At 44.2% G+C, this 26,730-nt stretch overlaps 1 protein-coding gene across 5 annotated transcripts in view; it reads right to left on the bottom strand.

The window, feature by feature from the left end:
- Positions 1–441: 441 nt before the first annotated feature.
- Positions 442–26,730, bottom strand: part of ZKSCAN1 (zinc finger with KRAB and SCAN domains 1) — a 38,436-nt gene continuing 12,147 nt past the window's right edge. The window contains exons 1-5 of one of the 5 annotated variants that reach the window (XM_067705638.1): positions 9,443–10,306; positions 8,566–8,793; positions 3,811–4,300; positions 3,325–3,517; positions 442–1,669 (exon numbers count right to left, since the gene is read on the bottom strand). In XM_067705638.1, coding sequence (XP_067561739.1) covers positions 834–1,669; positions 3,325–3,517; positions 3,811–4,203 — 1,422 coding nt within the window. In that variant the 5' untranslated portion in view covers positions 4,204–4,300; positions 8,566–8,793; positions 9,443–10,306 and the 3' untranslated portion in view covers positions 442–833. Of the gene's footprint in view, positions 1,670–3,324; positions 3,518–3,810; positions 4,301–8,565; positions 8,794–9,442; positions 10,307–15,547; positions 15,697–17,982; positions 25,083–26,730 lie in introns of those variants that run through there. The other 4 variants (XM_067705637.1, XM_067705640.1, XM_067705639.1 and 1 more) reach the window with 4 other exon arrangements.

Raw genomic sequence — 26,730 nt, 5'->3', positions numbered from 1 at the left:
GGTAACAGGAGGACCAACTGGCCAAAAGCCATACCTTAAATCAAAGAGTTTGCAGTCACAGGGAAAAAAACAGGATGGATTTAAGGTAATCATATTGTGTATTATTGGCTTCTGGAATTTAGTAGGAAGCTTCTCAAGGAGTCAGATTTTCACAGACTTCAGCAGAGACACGAGTATACATGCCCCAAAAGCATGAGGCTGCCAAAATGTTCCCAAATGCTGGAAAAACGTGTTCTGTATGCAGGAAAAGCACGATGAAGACTAAGCTGCAGCTACCCTGCACACCCTGCTGCAATTTCCTCACACACACACTCACAATCACTGAAAGTTCTATTTACCCCAAATCCAAATTTTCCAAAAGCAAAACCAGTAGGAAGTTTCCTCTCTAGAATAGTGTTGAATAACTAACATACAATTTTTTAATAAAATAGTCCTGAGGCATCACAAGATGTTTTAAGTTTATTCTGAATCGGATTAAACTGTGTTCAACATGGCTCATTTCTTTACAAATCATAATTCTTGAATATATGTTAAAACAGTTAAACAGTTTTAATGTTTCCTTCTTAATTATACCAGATACACAGCACTTTAACTATACAAAAGGCAATGTCCGCATGGTTTATGGGACTTGAAGTGCGGTGAGGGGACCCTGCTGCAGCCAGCGGGCAAGGTGAGGAACCCGCCGTGTCCCCGCCTGAGCTCTCACTGTCCCCTCGACGTCGAGTGAAACGAAATCTACCCCCGAGTTTACATTGCAATTACTGGGCTTTCTCCCTAGCATTCACGTTCTGAAGTTAAAAAAACAAAAACCATCAAGAGAGCATACCTGACAGTTAAGGCCCTTCTCCCTCTGCAGTGTGGACTCTCTGATGTTTGGAAAGATTGGACTTACTACAGAAGGTTTTCCCACAATTATTACACCAATAGGGCTTTTCCCCGGTATGGATTCTATGGTGTTTATTAAAATTGGAGCTGTGGTTGAAGGCTTTCCCACACTCCTTACATTTATACGGCTTCTCTCCAGTGTGGAGTCTCTGGTGAGAACTAAGACCCGCGTGCTGACTAAAGCTCTTCCCACACTCGTTACACTGATACGGCTTCTCCCCAGTGTGTATTCGATAGTGTCGAATGAGGCTGCCTTTCCCGCTGAAGGCTTTGCCGCAATCTTTACACTGGTAAGGAGCCTCTTCAGTGTGCATTCGCTGATGTTTAAGGAGGTCCGAGCTCTGACCGAAGGCTTTTCCACACTTACAGTCATAGGGCCGGTCCACCAAGTGTGTTCTGTAGTGAAGGGTCAGGTTGGAGCTGTGGCTGAAAGCTTTCCCACATTTGGTGCACACATATGGTTTCTCCCCAGTGTGTGTTCTCCGGTGTTTAGTGAGATTTGAGCTATTACTAAAGGCTTTCCCACACTCAGCACATATGTAACGTCTCTCTGCTGGGGCAGGTTTAGTCATTACTTCTCTACCTTTTGAGGGACCTTTGTCTTGGAGAGGAATTTTTGTTCCTCTTCCCTTTTCCAGGTTAACCCACTGCCTTTCTAACCTGGCCTCACATTTGTTGGCAATAATCATGGGAATAGAATCCCTTCTGAATCCTTCTGCGTGAAATTCTTCAGAACTTTCCTGCTTATCTGTTGATTCCTCATTCTGGGTGTTCGACTTACGATCTGAAACAGTAAGTAGAATAAGGACATGTCAGTTGTTTCCTGTCCTGAGAAGAAACTGTTAAATGAGAAATAGAATCACCAGGTGACACTGATGGATTCTAAGGGGTAACCAAATATTGCTCTATGAAGTTACAGTATCACACTAATACAAATAAGTCATTATCAGATCTAGTTTACGATGCCAAACTTTCATGCAAGCCCCCTGCCAGAAGCTATCATGGTATGAGAAGTACATGGTGTTCTCTGCCAGGAGAACTTCGGGTATAGAGGGCAATTAGGCAAAACCAAGCATACTGAGACAGCAGCAAAGGAGATGGGTGATGCTCAGGTAGAAAGAAACAAGAAAGAAAGACTGTGGAAGGGTCAAAGTTGATAAAGGAAAATAAAAAGGATAATTAAGGGAGAAGAGGCTAGTGGCAAACTCACAAAATCCTTATTCTCACAAAAGCTGAATATAAAAGCAATAAAAGAGAACGTTTGGTCCACTTATAATCATTCTAGTCCCAGATCCTTACTAATTTGAATGACAGTACTTAACTCCCATGAGGGTTTAATTCTCATCATTTCACCTACATTGGCTATGTCTTATCATTCTCTTAGTTATAAAGTAACTGTCAAAATCAGACTGAAGCAGTTTAGCTTTTTTAGAGCACTTCACGAGGCAGTCACACCTCTTAAAAGTCCACCTAGGGCTTCCCTGGTGGCGCAGTGGTTGAGAGTCCGCCTGCCGATGCAGGCGACACGGGTTCGTGCCCCGGTCTGGGAAGATCCCACATGCCACGGAGCGGCTGGGCCCGTGAGCCATGGCTGCTGAGCCTGTGCGTCCGGAGCCTGTGCTCAGCAACGGGAGAGGCCACAACAGTGAGAGGCCCGTGTACCGCAAAAAAAAAAAAAAAAAAAAAAAAAAAAAAATCCACCTAACCATCCACATACACAGAAAAGGGGAGTAAGAGAAATTCACACTGAAAAATGGGCTCCCTTTGAGAACTGTCATCCCTCCGCAAGTCCAGAAGCCTCAGTCAACAAGGTACTTTCCTCTAAGCCACTTTCTCCTCGTCCCTGTCTCTCTCTCCACCCACCATCTATTTCCCTCCTCTGCTACCAGCTGCTTCTAGGCTCACCCCCTCCTCACTGTCCACTGCTGACTGAAGCAGCAGCTAAAATCCCTTTCAGTCCCTATGATGAGCAGTCACTTGGCTACACGTACAGATCTCCCTTCAAGTTGCCATGAACTATGTGTGGGAAGTAAATAACTTAAGAAAAGTTAAACATTTTAAATAGCTTAATGAGGCATAAGTTGAAAAAGAAATTACCAGGACCATTTCTGCATAATCCCGAACTGATCACAGCAGGTTCACTAAGTCATTAACAAATGAACCAGCACCACCTCTTACTGATTCATTCAAGCTGTCCTCGCTTCCATGAACAGTCCCCTTACTAAACTCACTTCAACTCTCCCTTTACGAGCGTGTCATCTGTTCCCACGCCAGGACTGACTGAGACACACCTGAGGGAGGAAAGGAACTCATTCTGCCTTGTCAGCCAGACCAGTTGAGTCAGCCTAGGGGGGCCACCTCACAACCAGGAATTAGGACGAGTGTTTCTTCAACCACAAAGGCCCGGGCACCGAGTGGGGGCCTGACAGATGGTCCTACCTTGAATCTTTCTCAGCTCTGGAGTGAAGTCCTCCTCTTCACCAGTCTCTTGGATGTAGAGGGGCCCCCAAGACTCGTATTTGTAACTGGTCTCCACAGACCGTGGCTGCGGGCTGCTCAGGGATTCCTCCACTGTTCCTGAGGATGCCATCTTCTCCCACCACTGTTTCTGTTCACTGGGAGGCGGTGAGGCCTAGAGACAATTAGGAATGGCTGGGTCTGTGCACAGCTCACTTTAAGAACCAGAACAAAAGAAAACCTCAGGACAGCTATGTAGAACCTCTAGGAAAGAGAAAAGCATCCATCCCATTCAACTCCCAAGGGTAATTCCCTAATTCCATATAGGACAGCAGAAGAAAAATAGGAGGAAACATGGTCTAACTCAGCGGAAGGTCCATTCAGTTATTCTCAGTGTGTGAACAAACCCGCTCCTGCCTGGACTGCTACGCTTCCGACCTCACAGAGTAAAAGGTCTCCCCAGCCTACCTGCTGTGCTGGCTCATCCAGCTCTCGCTCCAGATCTTCCAGGAGAGTGACGGCCTCTTCAGCGCTCTCCGGGCAGTGCTCCTGCACCCAGGCCTGGAGCTCCTGGGGCAGGATGGTCAGGAACTGCTCCAGCACCAGCAGCTCCAGGATCTGCTCCTTGGTGTGAATCTCAGGCCGCAGCCACTCACAGCAGAGCACCCGGAGCTGGCTGAGGGCCTCCCGAGGGCCAGGGGTGTCATGGTACCCAAACTGCCTGAAGCGCTGGCGGAATGTCTCCAAGCTGGGAAGGCGCTTCCCTTTCTCCTCCTCCTCGACCTTCACAATCACAGGCCCCTGCTCTTGTGGAGTTCTAGGGCCCAGAACTGTGGCCATGCCCAGTACCTTGGTCATCATATAGGTACTCCAGAAACAGTGTCACTAAAATGGGGCTCTGTGTAGCAGGAGTACTGGTTCCTTTGGGTTTCTGGTTCTTTAGGGCTACACGTTAAACCTATGAAAATATGGTTACCATAAAATTACCAAAAGAAAAAGTATGTATGCTTTTTGGTCTTTATAGCCACACCTTTAGCACAGGAAATTGTGGAAATTATGGCCATCGTAAAACTACCATATAACAATGACTGTCAAATATCTTTCTGGAGTCAGCTCAGGATATCCTATTTTGATTTGACTTTGCCTCCACTCTCTGAAAAAGTGCACTGTGGCTCAACCCCGCTCCTGCATATATGTCTGAAGAAAATGAAAACACTAATTCAAAAATATACATGCACCCCAATGTTCATAGCAGCATTATTTACAATTACCAAAATATGAAAGCAATCTAAGTGTCCATCAACAGATAAACAGATAAAGAAGATGTGGGGTGTGTACGTGTACACACACACACACACACAAAATGGTATACTAGTCAGCCATAAAAAAGGGTGAAATTTTGCCATCTGCGACAACATGGATGGACTTGGAGGATATTATGTTTAGTGAAAAGTCAGAAAGAGAAAGACAAATACTGTATATTGTCACTTATATGCAAAACCTAAAAAAAAAAAAACTAGTGAATATAATAAAAAAGAAACAGACTCACAGATACAGAGAACAAACCAGTGGTTACCAGTGGGGTGAGAGAATGGGGGAGGGGCGATATAGGGCTGGAAATTAAGAGGTACAATCCACTATGTATAAAAGAAATAAGCTACACGGATATACTGTACAGCAGAGGGAATATAGCCAATATTTTATAATAACTATAAGTGGAGTATAATCTTTAAAAATTGTGAATCACTATGTTGTACACTTGTAACTTACATAATATTGCACATCAACTATACCTCGATTTGGGAAAAAAAAAAAAAGCACTGTGGTGTAAGCTTAAAACTAAATTTAAATTAACTTTGCTCCAAAAATTGTTTCAGAATCTTACAATTCCTGAGATCTCAACAGACCATCTACTGGCCAAATGAAGTCTGTCTAAACCTACAACTTTTAGCTTCAGCATTAAAAATTTACTAGTCAAATGACAGGCTAGTTAGCATAACCAGGAATCATGTTAGAAGCCTGGAATTAATTAGCATATTTTTAAATGATTGAGCATAGTTAGTGATATAATTTGAGCTTCACTTGACCCATTTTAAGCAGGGCATACTCTTGTTTTAAAATGCCATTTATGTTTAGCTTTCACAGAAAGACCAGTGGAATGACAAGAGATTAGACTAAAAGTAACCTACGTTCTTTCAGAGGTATTTCTTTTGATGAGACACATACTGCTGAGAGGAAACTGAAGGGAAAAATTAAACCACAATAGACAATACAAAAGATGTTTAAGAGTATTTTTTCTTTTAAATTTTAAATATTATATATATCTGTCAGCTGATACATTAGAATACTGAAAACATCTATAGTAAATATAATTACTTCCATTTTCTTCATATGCCAAAAAAGTGAAATCCACTCACTCAACATTTGCTGAATACCTGCCATGGGCTCGATGCTAGGACTGCAGGGATGCCTAAAACAGATACACGCCTACTCACACAGCTTTCAAGTTGTGGGGGAGATGGAAAAGAAGTGAGTAAACAGACAACAGAATCAGTCTATCATTCTTGGCATTCATTAAATATAGTACTCTGAAAGAAAACTACGTAAGTTAATTAATCTTACACACTTGTGACTGGCCTTCCTGATGAGCATGTTTTCAAACTCTAAGCAGCACCTTTCCTGTCACATAGGTGTTCCCATACTGAATTTGAATAATCTAGACCAAGAAAACTCCAGCAGTCTCAAGAAAGAGCCAAACACGTAAAAAATCTATGTGGGTGTTCATTACATGAAATTATATTGATAACAATGGTAGAGAACATAAAAAGGATGTATAAATGGCTTATAAAAGCTGAAGACGAGGGAACAGGAGTTGCAGATAATCTAAAGCTAAGGCATTTAAAAAGTTGAGTATGCTAATTTCTAACATGCGTGTCAATCTCCATGGATCTGGCTTGAGAGCACTTGAAATATCATCTTGCACACACACTCATAATATACACACAATCACAATGAAGGAAAAAGATAAAAACACAAACAGTGATATTTCTGGGTTACAGAATTACGAATGATTTCAATTTTTTAAAGTCTTTTTTTTATTTCCTACATTTTCTATAATGGGTATTATTACTTTTGTAGCCAGAAAATCATAAAATCTCCAAAGGAATCATAAGCAGTTTTTAATAAATAAAATAGATTTTACTTCTAATGCCCAAATTCCATGCCCTTCAAAAAAAGAAACCCAGAAAAACAAACAAGCAGCAATTCCAGCCCATGCAGGACCTTCCAAAAAAGGTACATTTATGTTACAGCTTTTATATCAGATGTTTAGTTTCACACATTTAGTAAATATGTATTAAAAGCATGTATTTTATATGACTCTTCCCCTTTATTTTTGTAATCAATTTTGGTAATTAAAAAAATATAGGAAGTGGGGTTCTAGGAATAAAACCTCAATACGTAACCTTGCTTTTACGAGAAAGTCAATAATTATCAGCTGCTAATTAGTTCAGAACTCTTGGGATGCTAGCTGGGACTCCCCTCTACTGTACCCAAATTCTGAAGCATCCTATGAGGTGCCAACAGGTATTCCAACACAGTGGACCAGCATCAGCACTGAACACTCGTTTATGCTATCCTCTGCACCCAGTACACTACTGAAAGCTCCCAAGTTCAGAATTACTTGAAAACTGAGCGGGGGGTGGGGGGGTGGGAAGCACTGTCATCTAGTCTCTTAAAATAAAGGCATTAGCACCAAAGGCTAAAATAACCTAAATATAGATGTAGTAGCGCTGGGAGCATTCCTTAGAAATCCTTTCAAGTGGACCTCCTAAGTGTTGGAATAACTTTGTAACATAACTGGTTACAAAATTTCCCACTCTCTTCAGAGGAGGGCACCCCAAGAACAGGAAAGACTGCTCAGCTTCTGGGATCCAGCCTGGGAAACTCTGCAAGACACTAGGAGTTATAACCCAGCACAGGAGGCATTAAACAGTGAGTGTCCTGTATCATGTTCACATGGGATCTGTTCCCAGAAGTTGGCGAGTTCAAACTCACAGATGCCACTATATCACACAATCGCCTTTGCAAAACACATACACAGTCATAATTAAAGAAGAAAGTTTCCCTAGATGTTGCTGCTGGGCAACTGGCTGGGCTCGCTCAGTAGCTCAGTGGTTTATTCTAGCACACCAGTTTTGCAGTGCCCACAATTCAAATTCATGCCTCAGCAAGGCCACAGACAAGTGGAGGGCTGGGTGCTTGAAGCCTTCTTCCTAACTGTACTCACTCTCTTTGGAGAGTTCATCCAGTCACGTGGTTTTAAGTACCATCTATATACTCAACAGCCGCCAATTTATCTGCAGCCTGGACCTCTCTTCTGAACTCCAGACTCACATAACAAACTACCCACTTGACGTTGCCACCAGCATGTCCAGTGGCATCTCAAGTTTAACACGCCTGAAACTGTACTTCCCATCTTTCACCCAAAGCTGCTCATCTTAGTTAATGGCAACTCCACCATTTTTTCCGGACCAAAAAAACCTGGGGACCCAATTCCTCCTTCACAGAATGCACACAACTCATGAGCAAATCTCTACAACTAAGAGATTCAGAGTTTGCTACCTCCAGCACTTGTGTCCCACCAGTCCATCATCTGTTGCCTGTTAAATACAACTCAGATCACATCATTCCTCTGCTCACACCTTTCAAGGCTTTGTGTGTCATACAGATTAAAAGCCAAAATCATCACAAGGCCAACAAGGTCTCAAAGATTTCAGCCCCTGTTGCCTCTCAGATCTCCTTGTCTCTTGTCTGCCTCTAGCAAAGCCAGTATTGGTCATGACCACACTGGTCATGCAGAGTTTGTCTAAAGGTTCATTTAGGGATGCCCTCAAGGTCTTAGCTTTCGAATTTTTAATAAGGTGCTTATAAAATAAAAAAGCATGTGAATAGAAAACAGAGGCTTCATTACTCACACTGTCTTCATCCACAGTGAACTATTTTAAGCTCGCTAGAATGTTTAGCACGAGAGGCCCATCAAGGAAAAGTTCACGGTCTACTACAAGCAGAGGCCTTTGTTCTGTTCCGAGGTTTTTTCCCCCTCTTTTATGCCGATTTCCCAAAGCTTATATGCCCTTATCAAAGTGCCCCAAATCCATTCTAGAACAAGGTGAGGCATAAATAAACCAAATTATTACAGTCTAACAATTTAACACGACTTACCAATTAATGCTAGAATGCTTCTGACATACTCATTCTGTACCCGAAAACTCCTACGCAGGCAAACTTGATAATTCATGAGGCACAGATTTCTACTGCTGGACAGTTCTAATTGTTACAGGTTTTCTTTAAACTGCGCCAAATTCTGCATCACTTTTTATCTTCTTTCTTCACTGATCCTAGTTTGGTCCTAGACCAAAACTTACTTTCTCCGTTGTAGGCTTCCAATACCTGAAAACAGTTCTCTTTTCTTCACAGTTCTTTCAATTGCTCCTTATATAAGAAGTTTCCAAGTACCTCACTCACCAGATCACCTTTCTCTTGACAAACTATTTATAAATAAATGGTCCTCTAAAAATGTGTTTCCAAACTGGAGCAGATCCCTGATACGTGCTTTCTAACCTGAACAAAGCCCTCCCTATTCCCTCCCTTGGAACAGATACTACCCAGGACTTCTGAGGCCCAGTTTCTCACACGAGGTCCCCAACCCCCTCGGGCGAATTCTTATCAATTAGCCTTTAATTCGGACCGCCTACCGAGAGCCAGGGAAAAAGAGAAAGCAGCCCCGCTCAGACTGACGGGCCGTTCGGCTCAGGGAGCGCAGAGAAAAACTGCTCTGGAACACGAAAGAAACCAACTTTCACCTTTTTAAACCCCTGGGGGTGTGCGCGGTGTGTGGGGGGGGAATGCTTTCAAGGGAGCAAACGCCTCCGCCGTCTGGGGCTGGGCAGGGATTGGGGGCTCCTCCCACCACCCTCCCAGGACCGGTCTGGGGAGTCCCCACAGGCCACAGCTGCCTAACCCACCCGTATCTCCCCGCACCCTTCGGCGGACACTCCCGCTTCCGCCCGCCACGCGAACCGGGGACCGGGAGGCTTACCGTGAGTAAAATCCGCTGGGGCCGCTGGAACACCTCGACGCGCACCGCCGCCGACGCAGCCGGAAGTGCGTCATAGCCCCGCCCACGGAGAGCTGTGCGGGGCCGCAGAGGCCCCTCTAGGAAGTTGGGAGGTCTTTTTTGGCATCTCGGTGTCTCGGGTACTCGGGAGGCTGAGGAGCGAAAGTGACTAGTGGAGGCGGCCTCGCAACGTGAACAGGCGGGGACCTGTTTCCCATTCCTTCTTTTTTTTAACCAAGGAGGGGTCGACCAGATGAAGTCTTGGCGGTTTTCGCACCCCGCCCCCGACGCCCCGGGCCAAGGGGAGGCGTGGGCTCGGCGCGGCGGCCTTGGTCCTCCTCGTGGACTTCAGAGGCCGGTTCCCCTGTGACCCTCAGGCCGGTCACCGCGTGAGAACTCGGTCCCCATTTATGGACAGAGCCCCACGCTTAGCCCACGAAGCCCGAGATTCAGTTATCACACTCAGATGCCCGGCGGCATCCACCTGAAGTAGCTGTGCCCTTGGGGCTTTGCGGGTTCGAAACTTCCTGGGCAGAAGTCTCTGAGGCCGCCTTCCAGAAGCTCCTGATGCTGCAGGACTTTGTACAGAGGTCCTTGCCTACCTTTTCCCCCGCCGCTGTTGCTCAACTGCAGGTTACGGGACTGTAGATTCTCAATGTTTTCGATCTCAGCCCCACCCCATCTGGCCCTCACTGAGTTTGCTTTTGGCTGGTCCCTCAAAAGGCACACATGTTGAGGGACAGCAACGTGCCTGCGCAGGGAATACCGTGTCTGAATGCACCATAAATTTGTAGAGATGAGACGTTTTTCCCTGATGTTTTCTATGATCATTTAAATTAAAAAACAAAATTCAAAGACATACAAAAGATCAACAGTGAATCCCCTATGTACCAACTGACCAGTTTCAACAGTTATCACACAGTCAGTCTTGTTTCGTTCATTCCCCCACGCACTGGTCAGACGTCTAAGATGGGCCCCTTCTGGGTGGCAAACGTTAAGAGGAGTGTTCAAAACCCAGTGATCATCCAGAAATGATGAAATCATCAGGAGGTGTGAGCCCTGAACACCATGCCATTCCACCTAGGAGAATCTGGAGAATTTTTCTTACCTTAGGTAGGAGAGGACAAGGGGAGAATGAGAGACAAAGCAGTCTTAGTTTTCAAATTTGTGAAGTGTCATCACTTGAAAATGAAGTTTGTCTTCTGGGGCCCAGAGGACAGAACTAAGAGCAATGAATGGAAATGAAAGAAAAGTTCAATACAAGGAAGGACTTTCTAAGAGAGTTGCTCAAAAACGGCCACTTCCTGCATCATCTTGTGCTGCTTTGAAGTGGGAGAGCCCTGGGAATGGGGAGGACAGGAGTTTTGCAGAGTGAATTTTGGGGCTGGATGACCTACAGCTTGCCCCAGACTCCTGTTAGTTTTTCCCTTCACCTCCAGCCCCAATGGCATTCATTCACCATTACCACTCCCTCCACACACCTCCTCTGAGTACTTACTGTGGGCCGGTACTGTGTTAAGCACTTGGTTTCAATTCTTTATTGCCGCATAAAAAACTACCCCAAAACTTAGTGCCTTAAACACAACAATTATCCTGACTTCTTCTAACTCAGAGGCAGTAAGGGGCTTAAAAATATAGACTCTGAAGAAAGAGCCAAGTTTGGATCTTGACTTTCCCACATGTCACTTATATGACACTGGAGAAGTTACTTACTTTCCTGAGCCCATGTTTCCTGATCTATAAAACAGAGATTTTAATATTTCACAGGGGTAAGTATTCTCAGGATTATGTTTCAAAGGATTGATAAATTGAAGATAAATGTGTGTAGCAGATTGTTTCTAAAAAATAGTCACAACTCCCATCCCACATGCTCTTTTGCAATGTGGCCAAGAGCTAGATAGAACAGAGTCACTCAGGCTGAGGGGGAAACCAGAAACCTCAGAAACCTGCATAGTTCTATGAGCCACACGTTTCATTGTTGTTTTTGTTGTTGTTTGTTTTTTTGGCCGCACTGTGAGGCTTGCAGGATTGAACCCGTGCCCTCTACAGTGAAAGCTCGGAGTCCTAACCACTGGACCACCCAGGAATTTCTGAGCCACACATGTATTGATGCCTTGGCAGCGCTCTGTCCAACCTCTTAGACAAAAGGATCTTTGCCGAGTCATGCAACCAGTAAGTTGTGATGTTGAGGCTTAAAGGAAATCCTTCCCGTTCCAAGCCCATTGTTGTTTCTACAGCAGAGGGCCTAGAGTTGCAAAATACTGATGGCAAGAGAGACCTTAGGGAAAAACTGGTTAAGTTCTTGTTTTCAGATGAAGAAACCCACCTGTGCCTGAAGAGGTCAGCTCCGAGGAACACTAGTGAGCTAATTAGTAGCAGAGCTGAGAGTAGAATCCAGATGCTCTAATTCAATCCTGTGTCCTTACTATATCTCAGCAGATTAAAAAGATCAATATGCTCCCATCCAAATCAGACTGTGGTCAAATAAGTTAACTTACATGATCCATTATCATCTATTGATATAACCATGGCCATATGACAAAACCACAAGAGAGCAGACGAAGGAACAGTTAGCCGTTGTGGCTGGTGGCTCTGCATTTCTTCTTCAGAACAGTTTAGACTTACAAGAACCTCATACTCTTCCAATGAATTCATTCAGCAAACACTAACCAAGAACCTACAATGTGTCAGCCATTGGGTTCAGGCACAAGGAGAAAATGAAAAATGAAAAATACACGTAGCTCTTGGCAGATATGTAAACAAATAACTATGGACATGGTCCATAATAATACACGGTCCATGATAATACAGACGAGACCAATAAATGGTGACTAAGTGACGTGTCATCTTGGGGATGCACAATGTGATGTCTCCTAACATGCAAAGCTCTGTGGCAGGGAGTTTATTAGAGGACAGTTCCCGCCTTTTGGAGAATTCTACTTGCTAAAAGTTCTTTCGATTAAAGCAAACATCTAGGGAAATTCCCTGGTGGTGCAGTGGTTAAGAATCCGCCTGCCAATGCAGGGGACACGGGTTCAAGCCTTGGTCCGGGGGGATCCCACATGCCGCGGAGCAACTAAGCCCGTGCACCACAACCACTGAGCCTGCGAGCCACACCTACTGAAGCCCTCGCGCCTAGAGCCCGCGCTCCGCAACAAGAGAAGCTACTGCAATGAGAAGCCCGCGCACCACAACAAAGGGTAGCCCCGGCTTGCCGCAACTAGAGAAAGCCCACACGCAGCAATGAAGACCCAACGCAGCCAAAAATAAATAAAATAAATAAATTAAAACAAACAAACAAAAAGCAAACATCTGCTTTCTTGTAATTTCAACTCATTGATCCTAGTCTTTTTTTTTTGGCTGCACCACAAGTCTTGTGGAATCTTAGGTTCCCAACCAGGGATTAAGCCCAGGCCCTCGGCAGTGAAAGCGCGGAGTCTTAACCACTGGACCGCCAAGGAAGTCCCACATTGATCCTAGTCTTGATTGATCATTTTCTCTCACAAAATGCATGTAGTTGTTCTTGTCAGCCCTTCAAAATATTTGGAAACTACCATGTGTGACTGTCCCAAAAACCACCTACAACAGTTCTATGATCTTGTCTGAAAGTTGCTTCTGAATCTTGGAATGTGAAGTGTATAATGACCCTCTGAGAGTCCACGGTTCCTCATTTAAATGACCTCCATACTCTCCCACTTAACTTTCTCTGCATTACTCGGTTTTCTTTTGTCTTTTTTTTTTTAACTGGAGTATAATTGCTTTACAATGTTGTGTTAGTTTCTGCTGTACAACGAAGTCTTTTGTCTTGAAAGATTATTTGGTTTGAAAAAGAAAAAGACCCCGCTTTGTAGCAGAGGTCTGGAAAGGGAAAAGCTACGCTAGTTACTGCAGGTCTGGGCTTCCTCCCTCCTCTTCCAGCAGGGTGGTCATGGTTCTCTCCAAAAAGGTTGCTTTCTGGATCTTCCTCGCTCAGTCTCGTCATCACTTACTTTTGCTGCCATCACTATGCTTGGCCAGCAGAGGGTGATCAAACCTTCGTTTCTTTTAGAATAAGGCAAGCCCCTTACCCATCACAGCTCTGAAAACTTCCCTCTTTTCTTCCCAGAGGGAGTCCACCTGTACAGCCTGTTGGGAAGCTGCAAAGACATTCATTCAGCTAAAGAAAATGAAAAGAGAATAAAGGTGATGTAGTTAGACAACCCCATATCTTAGAGCTGGAGCGCTGTTGCTAATGTGCCTTGGAGGACTTGAAGACGCAGCTTAATTATCTGGAAAATGGGCATAATAATAACCTGCTCTGAGAACTTTAAAGCATTTGGATCACATGAGAGTGAACCAGCTTTGTAATTACCTGTACCAATAGTAAGGACATTTTCATCTTCAAAACTCTTGGCTACCATACTATTTCTGATCTCCGTTTTAATGTCAGTGCACTGCCCTTCCCCACCGCCCTGTCCTAGGATGTGGCTCTGCCCATCACAGGTCCTTTTTTGTTGCTGTTGTCCTACCTGCTCTGGAGAGGGCCACTTGCCTTCTTAACAAGAGACAGTAAAGTTTCCCGCCAAAGCTTTTACAAGAGCAGGTTGCCGGCTTGTTCCCCGTTGTTGGTGGAAGAACCCAGAAAAAAATCGCATAATCTCTGAGTAGAAGGAGATCACCAAGGGCATCTGGCCCAGCCCTCCCCCTTGCAAAATCCCTTCCTGCCCAGGACCCCTGGGTGTCATACCTGACCTGATTCGATGCAGACACCTGCTCTGGCTGGCTCTGCAATGAGGTTCCTTCTCCCAGCGTCTTCCACTAGGGCCATTCCTTCTGGGTGTGCACCTTGGGCCCTGCAGAACCCTGGGGCCACCAGTCATCCTCTTATCAGGAGTTGTACGGTTATCACAACTCACTAGCACAAGGCAGGCAAGTGTCTTGAGGAAGGGGTGCCTTTTTCTAATTTGTCCAAAGTCCTGGTAACAGCTGGGAAGAGCTGGCTTTACCTACCTGCCTTGCTCACTGCTGGGCCTCTTTCTTTTTTATTATTCCTGACACCCAGCACATGGCCTGACAATAATGTTTGCTGAGAGGGATTTAGACTGATCTCTTGGAGGATGCAGGACAGACTGAAGGCCTCTTGTACATGACAGGCCTTTAGATGCTTGAGGGCAGAGGCCAAGTTCTCATACGTGTTCTCCTCACCAGGCAGAACCCTCTATTGCACATCTGAGGTGGTTTGGGTTTTACCATCCTGCGGTTGGTCTGTCTCTCTTTTAAAATGTGGAGTCCAGACCCAAACGCAGGGCGCACGATGACAGATGATCCAGATGGGGGGAGTCGTGCTAGCACGTGTGTGTTCAAGCATCTGGAGTGGAGGCCGTGCCAAAGACACCTGAGACTTGGAGGCAGTGGTGGTGACTACTGGTGAAGGGATGTGCATAGTTTGGGACAAGAAAGGCCTCTTAAACCTGTGCAGTAATGCCCATGACTCCAGAGGAAATACCATTCCCCGGAGGATTTGGAATTGCAAGAGCTGAAGAAGGATTGGGGCAGGGGAAAGAATTGAGTAGGGATTAGTACAGTTTGAGAGACTCAGAGGCCATGTGAAATTCTGTCCATAACATCGGGGACTGTCACGGGTCCCAAATTTTCACAAAGACCTGATTTCAAGGTAATGTCTTTTAGGGACTCATGGGATGGAGGACACTGCCAGCATGTTTCACTTAAAGAAGGGAGACCTTTGTGAGGGGTAAATTAATATTCAGGAAAGAGTGAGAGGACCATGGAGGAAATAATAGCTAGTATATCTGGAACACATAGGTCAGGCACTGCTGTAGCTGCCTTACATGTAACGGCTCATTTAATGCTTATAACGCTATGTCCATTTTGCTGATGAGGAAACTAAGACACAGCACGTAAGTGGTAGATGAAGGATTTGATCCTGGGCACACTGGCTCCAGTGCCTGCGTGTGTAAACACTATGCTAGGCTGCTCCATAAACGTAGTTGTGGGATCACAGAGGTGGCGTATGCAGGTGGGAGAATAACTGAGCTCAGAAAGGACATGAAGTAGTGGAAAGAACCTGATTGTTGGAGTCAGACACACCTCGCTTTAAATCCAGCTCTGCCACTCATGCATGGGATCAGCTGCTTCACGTTACGGGCCTCAGTGTCCACATCTGTATAATGGGGCAACTGTCTCTACAAAGTTGATGTATGGATTAGGGAAACCTCATGGTTGTTATTATTCAGGACCTGGTGAAGGAGGAAGAGAGAGAGGAGTTGATGGGCAGTGCAATGCAAACAACTCACAAGGTTTCAAGGAAATGTCAAGTGCTCTAGAAAAGTAAGGGAGAATGAAGACGAGAGAAAGGGCTCTGTCAAGAACACTGGTGACCTCTAATGGTGCCATCTAAGAGGCTGGGATGAGAGCCGAGTTACAAGGGAATTCCTTGGTGGTGCAGTGGTTAGGACTCCATGCTTCCACTGCAGGGGGCAGATCCCTGGGGAACTAAGATCCTGCATGCTGTACAACGTGGCCAAAAAATAAAAACACACAAAAAAAAGAATGTTAAAAAAAAAAGAACTGAGTTACAGGGGCTTTAAGAGGGAGGATATCAGCAGTGAAGAGATGAAAACAGCAGTTCTGGTTCACGTGGCAGAGGAATTTGGTAGCTAAAAGGAAGGGTCAAAGTCAAACCAAAGATTTGAAAAATTTGCTTTTGCTCCTTAAAGCTACAAGTTTGTGCTTATTTAAATGGAGAACAGGTACCGAGGGGTGAGGAGGAGGCTGGAGGCGCTCGAGAGCAAGGCCACATCCCTCGGAGGCAGCAGGGGAGGGGCTCCAGGGAGCAGGGAGGACCAGACAGCGAGGCGTCGAGATGGCCTGAGGCCCCTGGGAGAGCATAACAAGGGGGGTCTGCTGAGAAAGGGTGAGGTGAGGCCATGGTGGGCCTGGGAGCTTGGGGAGCAGGGAACACCCGGACAGCGGCCCCAAGACTACGGCAGAGAGGAGGGTAGGCTAGCAGGGGCGAGGGTCATGGAGGGGCCATGTCTGCAGATTTTCCCCGGGCAGCTTTCTGTAACTAAGGCACAGGAATGGAGGGAGGAGGAAGCTACCAGGGTTTGAACTGGACACAGTGAAAGGCTGAGATGCTCTTGGGAGGTAACCTTGACCCTTACGACTCCTGGGGCTCTTGTCTACACTGGGGACGCTGGAGTCTCTGGTCCTCTCCACACCCAGCCGTTAATAAACTCAGGACCAGAATCTCTCACAGGGCCCGTCGTCCACAGCAGTGACCAAGTTCAATAATGCACTGGACTTCTTCCAGCTTCTGTCTACCCTGCTGTTCTCTGAAATCATCTCCTAAAATAAATCAACTGCACACGAGCCCTGACCTCAGGTTCTGCTCTCAGGGAAACTAGGCTAAGATTGTTGGACAGTATAGGGTTTAGTACTACTGAATTAAGATTTGGTTGTGATACCTAAGTAAAAATACATTGCTTTTTCACACGTGCCACTTTTACTTTTTAAAAAATTTGTTTATCTCACCATAGCCCTGGAAAGCAAGTGAGGCAAGGGTTAGTATTCCTTTAGGATAAGGAAACTGAAGAGCAGAGGAAAACAGAACACTTTGCACTTCTCTCTGGTTTCTAAATAGGGTGGAAAAAAATCAATTATTTAAATGAGACAAAGTGAAAAAAATCACATTTTGTTTCAGTAAGTTATGCAAAAACAAGGTTATTAGGTTAGAGTTCATAGTTTGAAGGTCTAAAATATCAACTTTACATATTGCTCCTACTATTAGCATGTTCAATTTTTTAAGTCTCATAAAGTGGTCAAAGGTATGTTTTTGTTATTGGAGTATAGTTGATTTACAATGTTGTTAGTTTCTGCTGTACAGCAAAGCGAATCAGTTATACATATATCAACTTTTTTTTAGCTTCCTTCCCCATACAGGCCATTGTGTTCCCTGTGCTATATGGTAGGTACTTATCAGTTATCTGTTTTATATATAGTAGTGTGTATATGTCAATCCCAGTCTCCAAAGGTTATTTTAATTATTCCATCCTATGAAAAAATTGTTTTGGGGGATCATTAAAAAGCAACTTTAGGGCTTCCTTGGTGGCGCAGTGGTTGGGAGTCCGCCTGCCGATGCAGGGGACGCGGGTTCGTGCCCCAGTCCAGGAAGATCCCACATGCCGCGGCGCGGCTGGCCCCGTGAGCCACGGCCGCTGAGCCTGCGCGTCCAGGTGAGCCATGGCCGCTGAGGCTGCGCGTCCAGAGCCTGTGCTCCACAACGGGAGAGGCCACAACAGTGAGAGGCCCACGTACCTCAAAAAAAAAAAAAGCAACTTTATTCCATGGTTTTTCATTGTTGCCAAGAAGCTACCTAAGCGCTTGTGAAATTACCTACAACGTGTCATTTGGGTGAGGATTGTGTCAGTTCTAGTTTTTAACTTTGAAATTATACTTTTTTCTTTACCCAAAACACGCATTTTATGCAACCAAGGGCAACAAAAAACAAACATCACAACTACTGCCACCTAGAGATGATTAATTTATTGTTTTACCATGATCCTGAAGAGAAACAACATAAAGAGAATATTTATTACAAATCCCCACAATTTCCTTCCCCCACCTCACTACTCTAAAATTTGTCAGACACCATCGGCCTCCTAAAATGGACCATTGACTATAAATGCATTACCAATTTATTTTGCTGCCATTTCTCATGACTGAAACTTTAGTGCTCAATCAAATGACTATTTTCAGTGGAGTTTCCTAGCTTTAAAAAAACCCCTCACTTTTCCTCTAAAATTCCATTATTTACTGAAAGAAGCCATTTTAGAAATGTTAATGAGGATTTTAAATGAACAAATTCAATTTAAAAATCATTCACTGAACATCTACCAAGCATCTGGACGCTTCAAAGACCAGGGAACTGAAAAGGCCAGGTTTAACAGCAATAACTTAATTCTGCGGATATACAAAGACAAGTCAGTTTCTTTTTGTCTAATTTATTCTAAACTAAGAAACTAGGAACTGACAAAACAGGAAAGGTTTGTTTTACCCAGTCTAGATAATAAACAAGACAATGCCTGAGTTAGCTCTCTATATAGATTTAGGGTTATCGTGTTGACCTGGGTGTAATAACCTCTATTTAACTAAAAGTTAATAAAAATATTTATGTTCATGTTAAAATAATTGCTGATTTTGCTTGCATATCCCGCCCCTTGCCCCTAAACTCATAGATTTTTAGAAAAAGATTTTCCTGTGTCGTCACAAACCTGCTTCCCCCTGCCCAGCCCTCTCACATAAGAACCCCTGCAACCAGCAGAAGCACCTCTAAATCTAATACGCTTTGTCCTCGCTCGGCGGACTAAAACCTTACTCTGTCAAGTGGCTGAAGTGGGGGTAGGGGGATGAGGAAGGCAGGCGAGCACTGGCCCCCAGCACACGCCCAGCAGTCTCTCTTCTATCCCTCCACAGGGCTCCCTCACCACTCTTCTGCAGCTGGGAGTCTGGCCCCTACAACCCTCCCCCCGCATTCTCCTTCCTAGCAAACCTGACCTTGTCGGGAGACTAAACAATAGCGACTCGGGCAGCTGCCCGGTCCCTTCCCTGGACCAAAGGAACTTGAAACCCGCATCTGAAACTGGAATGAAATCCCAGTTTCAGCATCACCTTTCAATCCCTCACAGAACTTACTCTTTGTATCTTAATGCACTCAGCCTGGCTGCTTAATGAGTCCTTGCTGAAGGGAGAAAATTTAATTTTAAGACCAATTAACTTTGCTGATTACTATGTAATTTGAAGTGAGTCATGATTCTTTAGTAAATGGAGGTGAGAATCTCAACGATTAAAAGAAAAAACAAAAAACCTGTTAAAATAACAGCAGACCATTGTTCAGAAGTCAACCTAATGCCCACTCTTTACCTTCCACTGTTTTAGGATAAGAGAAAAACATGAGGTTTGTGGTATCCACTGTTAAACAGAACCAGACAATATGAAACTAAGTTCTCATGTTAAGACATTCTGTATTATGGGATGTCCAAAACAGTTCCCAAACTTTTGTTTGACCTGCAGAATTGGAGATGGCTTACCTCCCTATAACTTCAAGTTTGTTTTACAAAGCTCTGAAAAGTAAAACAGATAATTTCATTTTTAGATATAATAAAAAATTAATTTGAATAGCAAAATAAGTAACTACTTTTCAATGTACAGTAGTGTGTCCATTCTAAAAATGAAACCTAAATGTTAGGGAAACTTTTCAAATAATACTTTTTATTATATTCTCCAGTAGTAGCTGAAATAAAAATCTACTCTAACTTCTAGGAAAAGATCTATTTATACCACTTAATTTCCTTTTCTCTGATTCTACGTTTCACTTTGCAATCTGCAGACCTTCACGTGGTTTCCCAGCTGGGGAACCATAGCCCCCTCATCAGTATTTGAGAAGCTGCGCAGAGTGGGACCCACAAACACATGGCTCCGCTGGTAAGTACTGCTGTCACTGTGTGACTACGTTTTAATACTGTTACTCCAATTCACACGATGACTCTTCCGTGAGGATGGTAGGATGAACCTGGTTAGCTAGCTTTAGATGAGGACGTCGAGACCCTGCAATAAAAGGTGATCAACTCTAGGATAAAAATTAGAAAAAAGTTCTTTCCTAGCTATGAATCGTCACAAGCCCCTCTCCTAATAATCACAGGCCAGGGGAAGTGAGTGGGAGCAAGGAGGGTACACAGGAGACAGCTGAGACAGGAATATTGCAAAATGCTTCTCGAGCCTTCCTGCAATCCCAGGGACTGGATGCCTGTGTGTCTGTTTTTCCAGGGAAGAGCCCATCCTGGTGTTTTCCTATCCCAAGTTTTCTATACACAGAAATTTAAGAGTTAGTGGAGGAAACAGGACTACGCTTCACACCATTGGGTCAAGGTAAGTGGCCCCACTGGCCCTCCCAGGACATGCCCTCTTCTTGATTGACGGGGGCAGACCTTCTTTCTCCCCCGACAAGCTCAGAGAACCCATTCTCCTTGCTTGAAATGGTGATCTGGCAGCTAAGCGGTCAACTTCCTGGTCAACTTCAGGAAGCTGCCGATGTTTCTAGAACTGTTCCATTTTACTGCCCTAGTCGCCTGTCTCTCCTAGCAATTTCACTCATCTCCTAAGCTCTTGACTTGATAAGCACCAAACTATGAAGGTTTTTTTCTCGTTTTCCCCTTCCTCAGTTCTGTGAACTGACTTTTTGTCTATGACCACATCAACTTCTTCACTACTCCAAAACTTTGCTCTTTTGGAGTGATGTGTTCTGTCAAATACATTAAAATAAAAATACATTAACTGTTTACAGGGAATATACAGAATAACAACAGGGGCTGGAGGTACAAAACACAGACACTGACATTATGGTCATACAAAATATATAGAAGTACCCAACATTAACAATTTTTGTCAGAAGTTGTACATTTTGCTATTTCTTTAGCATTTCCCCACATTTTTTTTCTTCTTCTGTGGATCCCCTGGAGTTAAGATTGAGCTTCCTCTGCAGTGTTTCTGAAATTCAATACATGATTGGAACATACTGACGGAATTCATTTTCTGTCCAAAGCAATGAGTGCTACACATGAAAGTTTTCCTCACATATAATATTAATAATGTTTATTTACAGTGTGAGCTTTCTGATGCTAAGGGCTGAGATGTGATTAAAGGCTTTGCCATATTTATCATATTCAAGAGGTTCCTTCCTGGGATGACTTCTCCGACGCCAGGTAAGACAGAATTGTCTTAGGTACCAAACGTGTCAACCTCTCTGTACATATTTAGCAAAGTTTCACTTTTATGCCTTTAATAAAATACTAAGTGCCTTTCATATCAAGATGCCTCATACATCTGTAGTCTTAGGCTTTAGCCTTGCCTGCCAGGATGAAGTAGAAACAAATGCCCCACAACTTTAAGACTTTTACTTCTCTTCCTGGCAAGGTTAAGGTATATTTTTAAAAACCCCTCAAAAACTTCCACTGGGTCAACTAGCATGCTAACAGTTAACTAGAGTACTTAAACTGTTAACGTACTTCAGCCAGTCGAGAACTTTCAAATGACTATCCTGAGCACTAATTTAGATGTCGTAAGCCTTTTGGGCCATGACTCTATTACACTTTGCACTGAAGAGCTGATAAATGAATGCAATGCAGATGGTTTTAATAAACAGTGGTAGCCGGTTTTCTTCAGAAAACTTGTCTTCAAATAGCTGCTTCAAGGAGTCCATCTGTTGAAGATCTGGAGCAACGCCCATGGCCATCCCACAGTCAGTACGATGTTCCAGGAAATGAGAATTAAATGTGGGGCACAGGTTATAGTTAACTTCCATTAAAAAGAAATGATGGCTGAATCATGTCCGCATAAAAAAGCCAATGTGGGTGGACTTGACCAGTGTTCTTTCCCTCTTCACAACAGTCGGTGCTTCGATCGGTGTCTGGAGTTAAGCACCTCACTGCTTTCAGTTGCTTCCTGGCAGCAAAAGTCTTTGCTCAAAAGCATCAGCAGTTTTCTATGCGACCACCACTATGTCTCACTCTTTGAAAAAAATTCCTAAAAGCATTTCTTCTACCTTCCCTTACTATAAAAAGCTATTTAGGTGTGCTCTTCTGGAGTATCTCTCCTGTTTTTCTTAAATTGGATGGACAGAATACTCTGGTCACCAGCTGACTTCCTTAAAGTTCCCCCAGGCAACACTGATGCAACTGCTTAGGAGCTACTGGGAGGCTGGAAGTTGCTCCAAGTTATAGAGAGAGGCCAGAGAAAAAGTGCTGTTTGGCCCGGAGCTGAGGCCACAGCTGCCCCCACCTCCATGGTTCCCCGTGAAGTGACACTGTCTCACAGGCTTGGGTTGCTGGCTAGCAAACCAGTGACGAGTGACAGTTTTAGTTCTTGACGGAAAATCTCAAACTCTATGTGAGGGGTCTCCCATTATGGGGCTAGTCTTCAGGTGTGTTCTTAGTCTGTTTCTAAGTCCCTGCAGGGCTGTCTACAATCATTTGCACGCTCTCACGAGCAGTTATCTCTACCCAAGGCCCTGATGACTTCCTATGTGACCCACGCTGCTTGGGTCTCTTGTGTGTGCACCTGAAAATGGTCTGTCGCTGGCTTCCACGCAGAAGCTAATGCATCATTCTGCATAGATGATGGGAAAGATCGAAGTTTCATAACCTCACCTCAGTCTCTAGTGATGAGAAACACAAAAGACATTGTGCGGTATGACTACAATACGACAAGCCACATCTTAGCACGTTGGTGAGCTTCTCAGAGCAACGGACATTTAGTAATTGCCAGCTAACGATCTCAAATGTCTTTTACAAGTTTCTGGAAGGTGTGGGAAAAAAAGTGCTCCCTCCAATGTTCCTTTTTCTGAAAAGCAACAGAAATCACATCTTTTGAACTTTAAAGTTACAAATGATTCAGAAAGTGCCCAAATCATCACGTTGTTCAGCAGCTGACTGAAGAAATTCTGGTTAAGATCTTTGCCATCTTTGCTTTAGTAAGTGTTCACATTGTTAAGATGACGGATGACAACAAAGTCGTTTGACATTTCATGGTATTTACTCTCTGATCCGTGTCTAGATAGTCTATGCTGGCAGCTGACCAGCACCCTTCGTTTATATTTAGGACAAAAATAGCATGCGACCCTAGAGCTTTAGCCACGCCTCGGGCTCACAAGCTGGGCCACGCTACCGTATTTCAGGTACTCGTGACTCACAGGCCTTGTCATGAATGTACAAATCCTGCTAGAAGTCAGGCCTAATGAGCACTTCTCATGTGGTCAGCACTGTGTCCAGGGCTGTCGGGGATATAAATATATCCCCCGACGAGAGAAGCATCTCTTTTGGGGAGTGATGAAAACTTTCACACACGGAACAACAAAAGATTCAAAGACAGTATGCAATCAAGTGCTAACCTGTGGAGAAACGCAGTTAGGAGTGCGATAGTGCTTTAGGGAATTCGGGGATTTCGCGAAGGGAGAGAAGTGTTTTGAATCACGGTTGCCATTTCAGTAAGATTTATCTCAGTCATGAGGAGGGAACCATCTACATCTGCAGCCGTCCTTTGGAACTGTAGACTGGTGCGCATGCCCTCTCTTTCAGGAAGAGATAGAAATCTTTGGTTTGATACTGACAGCGCAGTCCTAGATTTCTATAGCTTTGGTAGGCTACCAGCGACTGTACAGAACTTACCGTATATATACAACTAGTTTTGAGCAGCATGTGCCGATGTAGTTTTTGTTCAAACTGTCCCTCTTTTTTGAGAAATAAGGTTCAGCAAGACGTTGGCCAAGTAGGGCGTGTTTGCGGCAAGCAGGTTTTGAACCTCAGTGTCATTTTCACAGAGCCGATCTTAGTCTTTCAATTATGTACTGTGGTTGCGGAGAGTTCAAGAGCGCCTTAAAGGTCTCCTCATTACTGAAAAGCTTGACATTTTCCTGTGTGTGTGCTTCTATCCTGTGTGGAAATAGCATGTGGATTATCCATCCCTATGACTAGCATTTTCCTGCAGGGGCTGTGGAAGAATTACATGCCCACAGACTAGGCAAAGGCAGAACACTGCTGATGTACCTGTAAGGATCCACTAGTGTGATTTTTTTTTTTAACCTGCTGAGGCTTTTTTCCCCCCTCCATGGGCACACATCTCTGAAATAATTTTAGAAACGAAAAGGGGAAATGGCTTATTGACAAATTCTCGCTTTACACACAGCTTTTCAGGAATGCTCCGAAAGCATCGAGGGAGGCAGGGCTGTACTCAGAGGCTCGCTCTCTGGTGTGGATTCTGTGATGCAGAGTGAGGGTCGAGCTCCGGGTGAAGGCCTTGCCGCACTTCGTGCACTTATAGGGCTTTTCTCGGGTGTGAATTCTCCGATGCAAAATAAGGTATGAGTTTCGGTTGAAAGCTTTTCCACATTCACTACATTCATAGGGCTTTTCCCCCGTGTGGATTCTCTGATGCTTAGTGAGGTCTGAGCTCTGGCTGAAGGCCTTCCCACACTCATTACATTCGTAGGGTTTCTCCCCAGAGTGGATCCGCTGATGCAGAATGAGATTTGAACTGTGACTGAAGGCTTTGCCACACTCGTTACATTCATGAGGCTTCTCTCCTGTGTGGATTCGCTGATGCAGGACAAGGTTTGAGTTAAGACTGAAGGCTTTCCCACACTCACTACATTCATAGGGCTTTTCTCCAGTGTGGATTATTTTATGGCGAATAAGGCTTGAACTCCTTGTGAAGCATTTACCACATTCATCACATCTGTGGGACTTCGCTCCTGTCGGAACTTCTTCAGGGGTGTTGAAGTTTGAGCTCAGACTGAAACTTCTCCCCAGTCCTTTACCCTTTTCCCTTGGACCTCGCTCTCCTGTGCTGGGGTTTTTTTTTTCCTTGACTGTAGCTGGCCCTGGATCTCTCTTTTCTTTTCCAGTTTTCTCCTCAGGGTTTCTCTGCTGCCTTTCTACTACTCTGCCCTGCTGGTCACGTTTTTCTCCAAAATCTTTCTGGAATTTTCCTGTGGTCTCCCCATGTGATGCTGAGTCTTCTGCAATTTCAGCCTTTGAGGTGGACTCCTCATTCTCATTCCTGTTTTCACAACCTGACACAATAAATAAAAAATACAAATAGCATCTTTTTCTTTTGAATATGTGGGTTACTCAAGTGACACTGTTTTCCAGGAAGCTTCTACCTGCCTGCAAAATGACCTCACAATATTAACTGGGGATAAAATAGTAGGAAAAAAAGGGAAAAAACCTAGGGACAACAGGGAGTAGAACTGGGAAATGAGAGGGCAGGCGAAGTGTGGAAAGGACAATGGAGGGAGCATGCAGAGAGGCCGGGAGTGAGCAGAGGGAACAGACCAGGCGAGGAAAGAAGGAAGGGGTGAGGAATTAAGGAACGTAAGAGGTCACAACTCATGGTTCTATAATTTGGTCACCCAGTAATTAATCTGAAAGAATAAACACACATTAAAAAAATCATAGTCCAGGGACTTCCCTGGTGGCCCAGTGGTTAAGACCCCGTGCTTCCAATGCAGGGGGGGCGGCTTCAATCCCTGGTTGGGGAACTAAGAGCCCACATGCTGTGAGGCTAAAAAAAAAATTTTTTAAAAAAATGATGTTCCAGTTCTAATTAAGAATTTATGAGTTAAAAAAAAGAGAGAACGGACAGGTCTTTCCTAGAAAATGATAAGTGGTATTACCAGAAAGAAAGGAATGCAATTAATTTAAAAAAAGCAAATACTCTGCCAATTCTGTGAGATTTTTATTGACAAGGTGATAGTTAACAGGCAAAACAAGGAGCGCTGAACCTGGCAGGTTACGCAGGACTTCAGACACAGAAACTAGTTTCTCTCCACCAGGGAGAGCAGCACAGAGCGGACAGTGCTCAAGCAACAGGGATGAGGGTGAAGAAGCTGGTTGGGGCATTAGTACATGTAACTGAAACCTGCACTGACAAACGACTGATAACTACTGAGAACAAAGAGACTGAAAACAATTCCGGAGACAGCCCACAAAGGACGTAATATAAGACAAGATCTTACGAATGCAAAGCTGATCCTCTGATTTTAGCAATCTGCCTGTTAAAACACTGGAATATATTCTTATTGTGGACTGCTACATTCTGTGTGCCACCCTGTTTTTTAAGTATAGACTAAAAATTATTCAGTACAAAAACACTATTTTATATATGTTTACATTTGTCTAGGAAAAAAACTATCCCAAATCTATTCTTTATTTACTTGGCCTTAAGAAACCTTTCCACGTGAGTGTGCACTATCTCAACGCAATCACTGAAGGAGTTGAGTATCTAACCCCTGACTTGAGTGATGAAATCACCATAAATACTGACCTGATCATGAGGAAGAGGAAACTGGTCTACTTCTTTTGAATTCCAAGCCTAGGTCCTTGATGATCTGGATAGTTCCCCGGCTGTTCCCAATGTTTTGTTTTGCTTTGTTTTAAGTTAGCAAGGGGTGGGTACTACCCGGCTCACAAACAGAGATCAGTTTTTTGGCTTAATTTTCACCTCGTCCAAAGAGCAAGTACTAAGAAACAACAAACCCCAGTTACCTCTATGGTTCAAAACAAAACTTGAGGTTTCTGTATTAACATCCTTTCTTCATAACTTCCCTTCATTCACCCTACCACTGCCCTCCCCAGGCAGAAGTCTTAGGAAGTGGCCTTCCTATGACAGGACTGATCTGAGAGCTTCCTGCAGTACTATCTCCCAGGGGTTAAGACCTA

Source organism: Pseudorca crassidens, chromosome 15, assembly GCF_039906515.1.
Source record: "Pseudorca crassidens isolate mPseCra1 chromosome 15, mPseCra1.hap1, whole genome shotgun sequence".
Classification (NCBI taxonomy): Eukaryota; Metazoa; Chordata; class Mammalia; order Artiodactyla; family Delphinidae; genus Pseudorca; species Pseudorca crassidens.
This window is presented reverse-complemented; position numbering and strand designations above follow the sequence as displayed.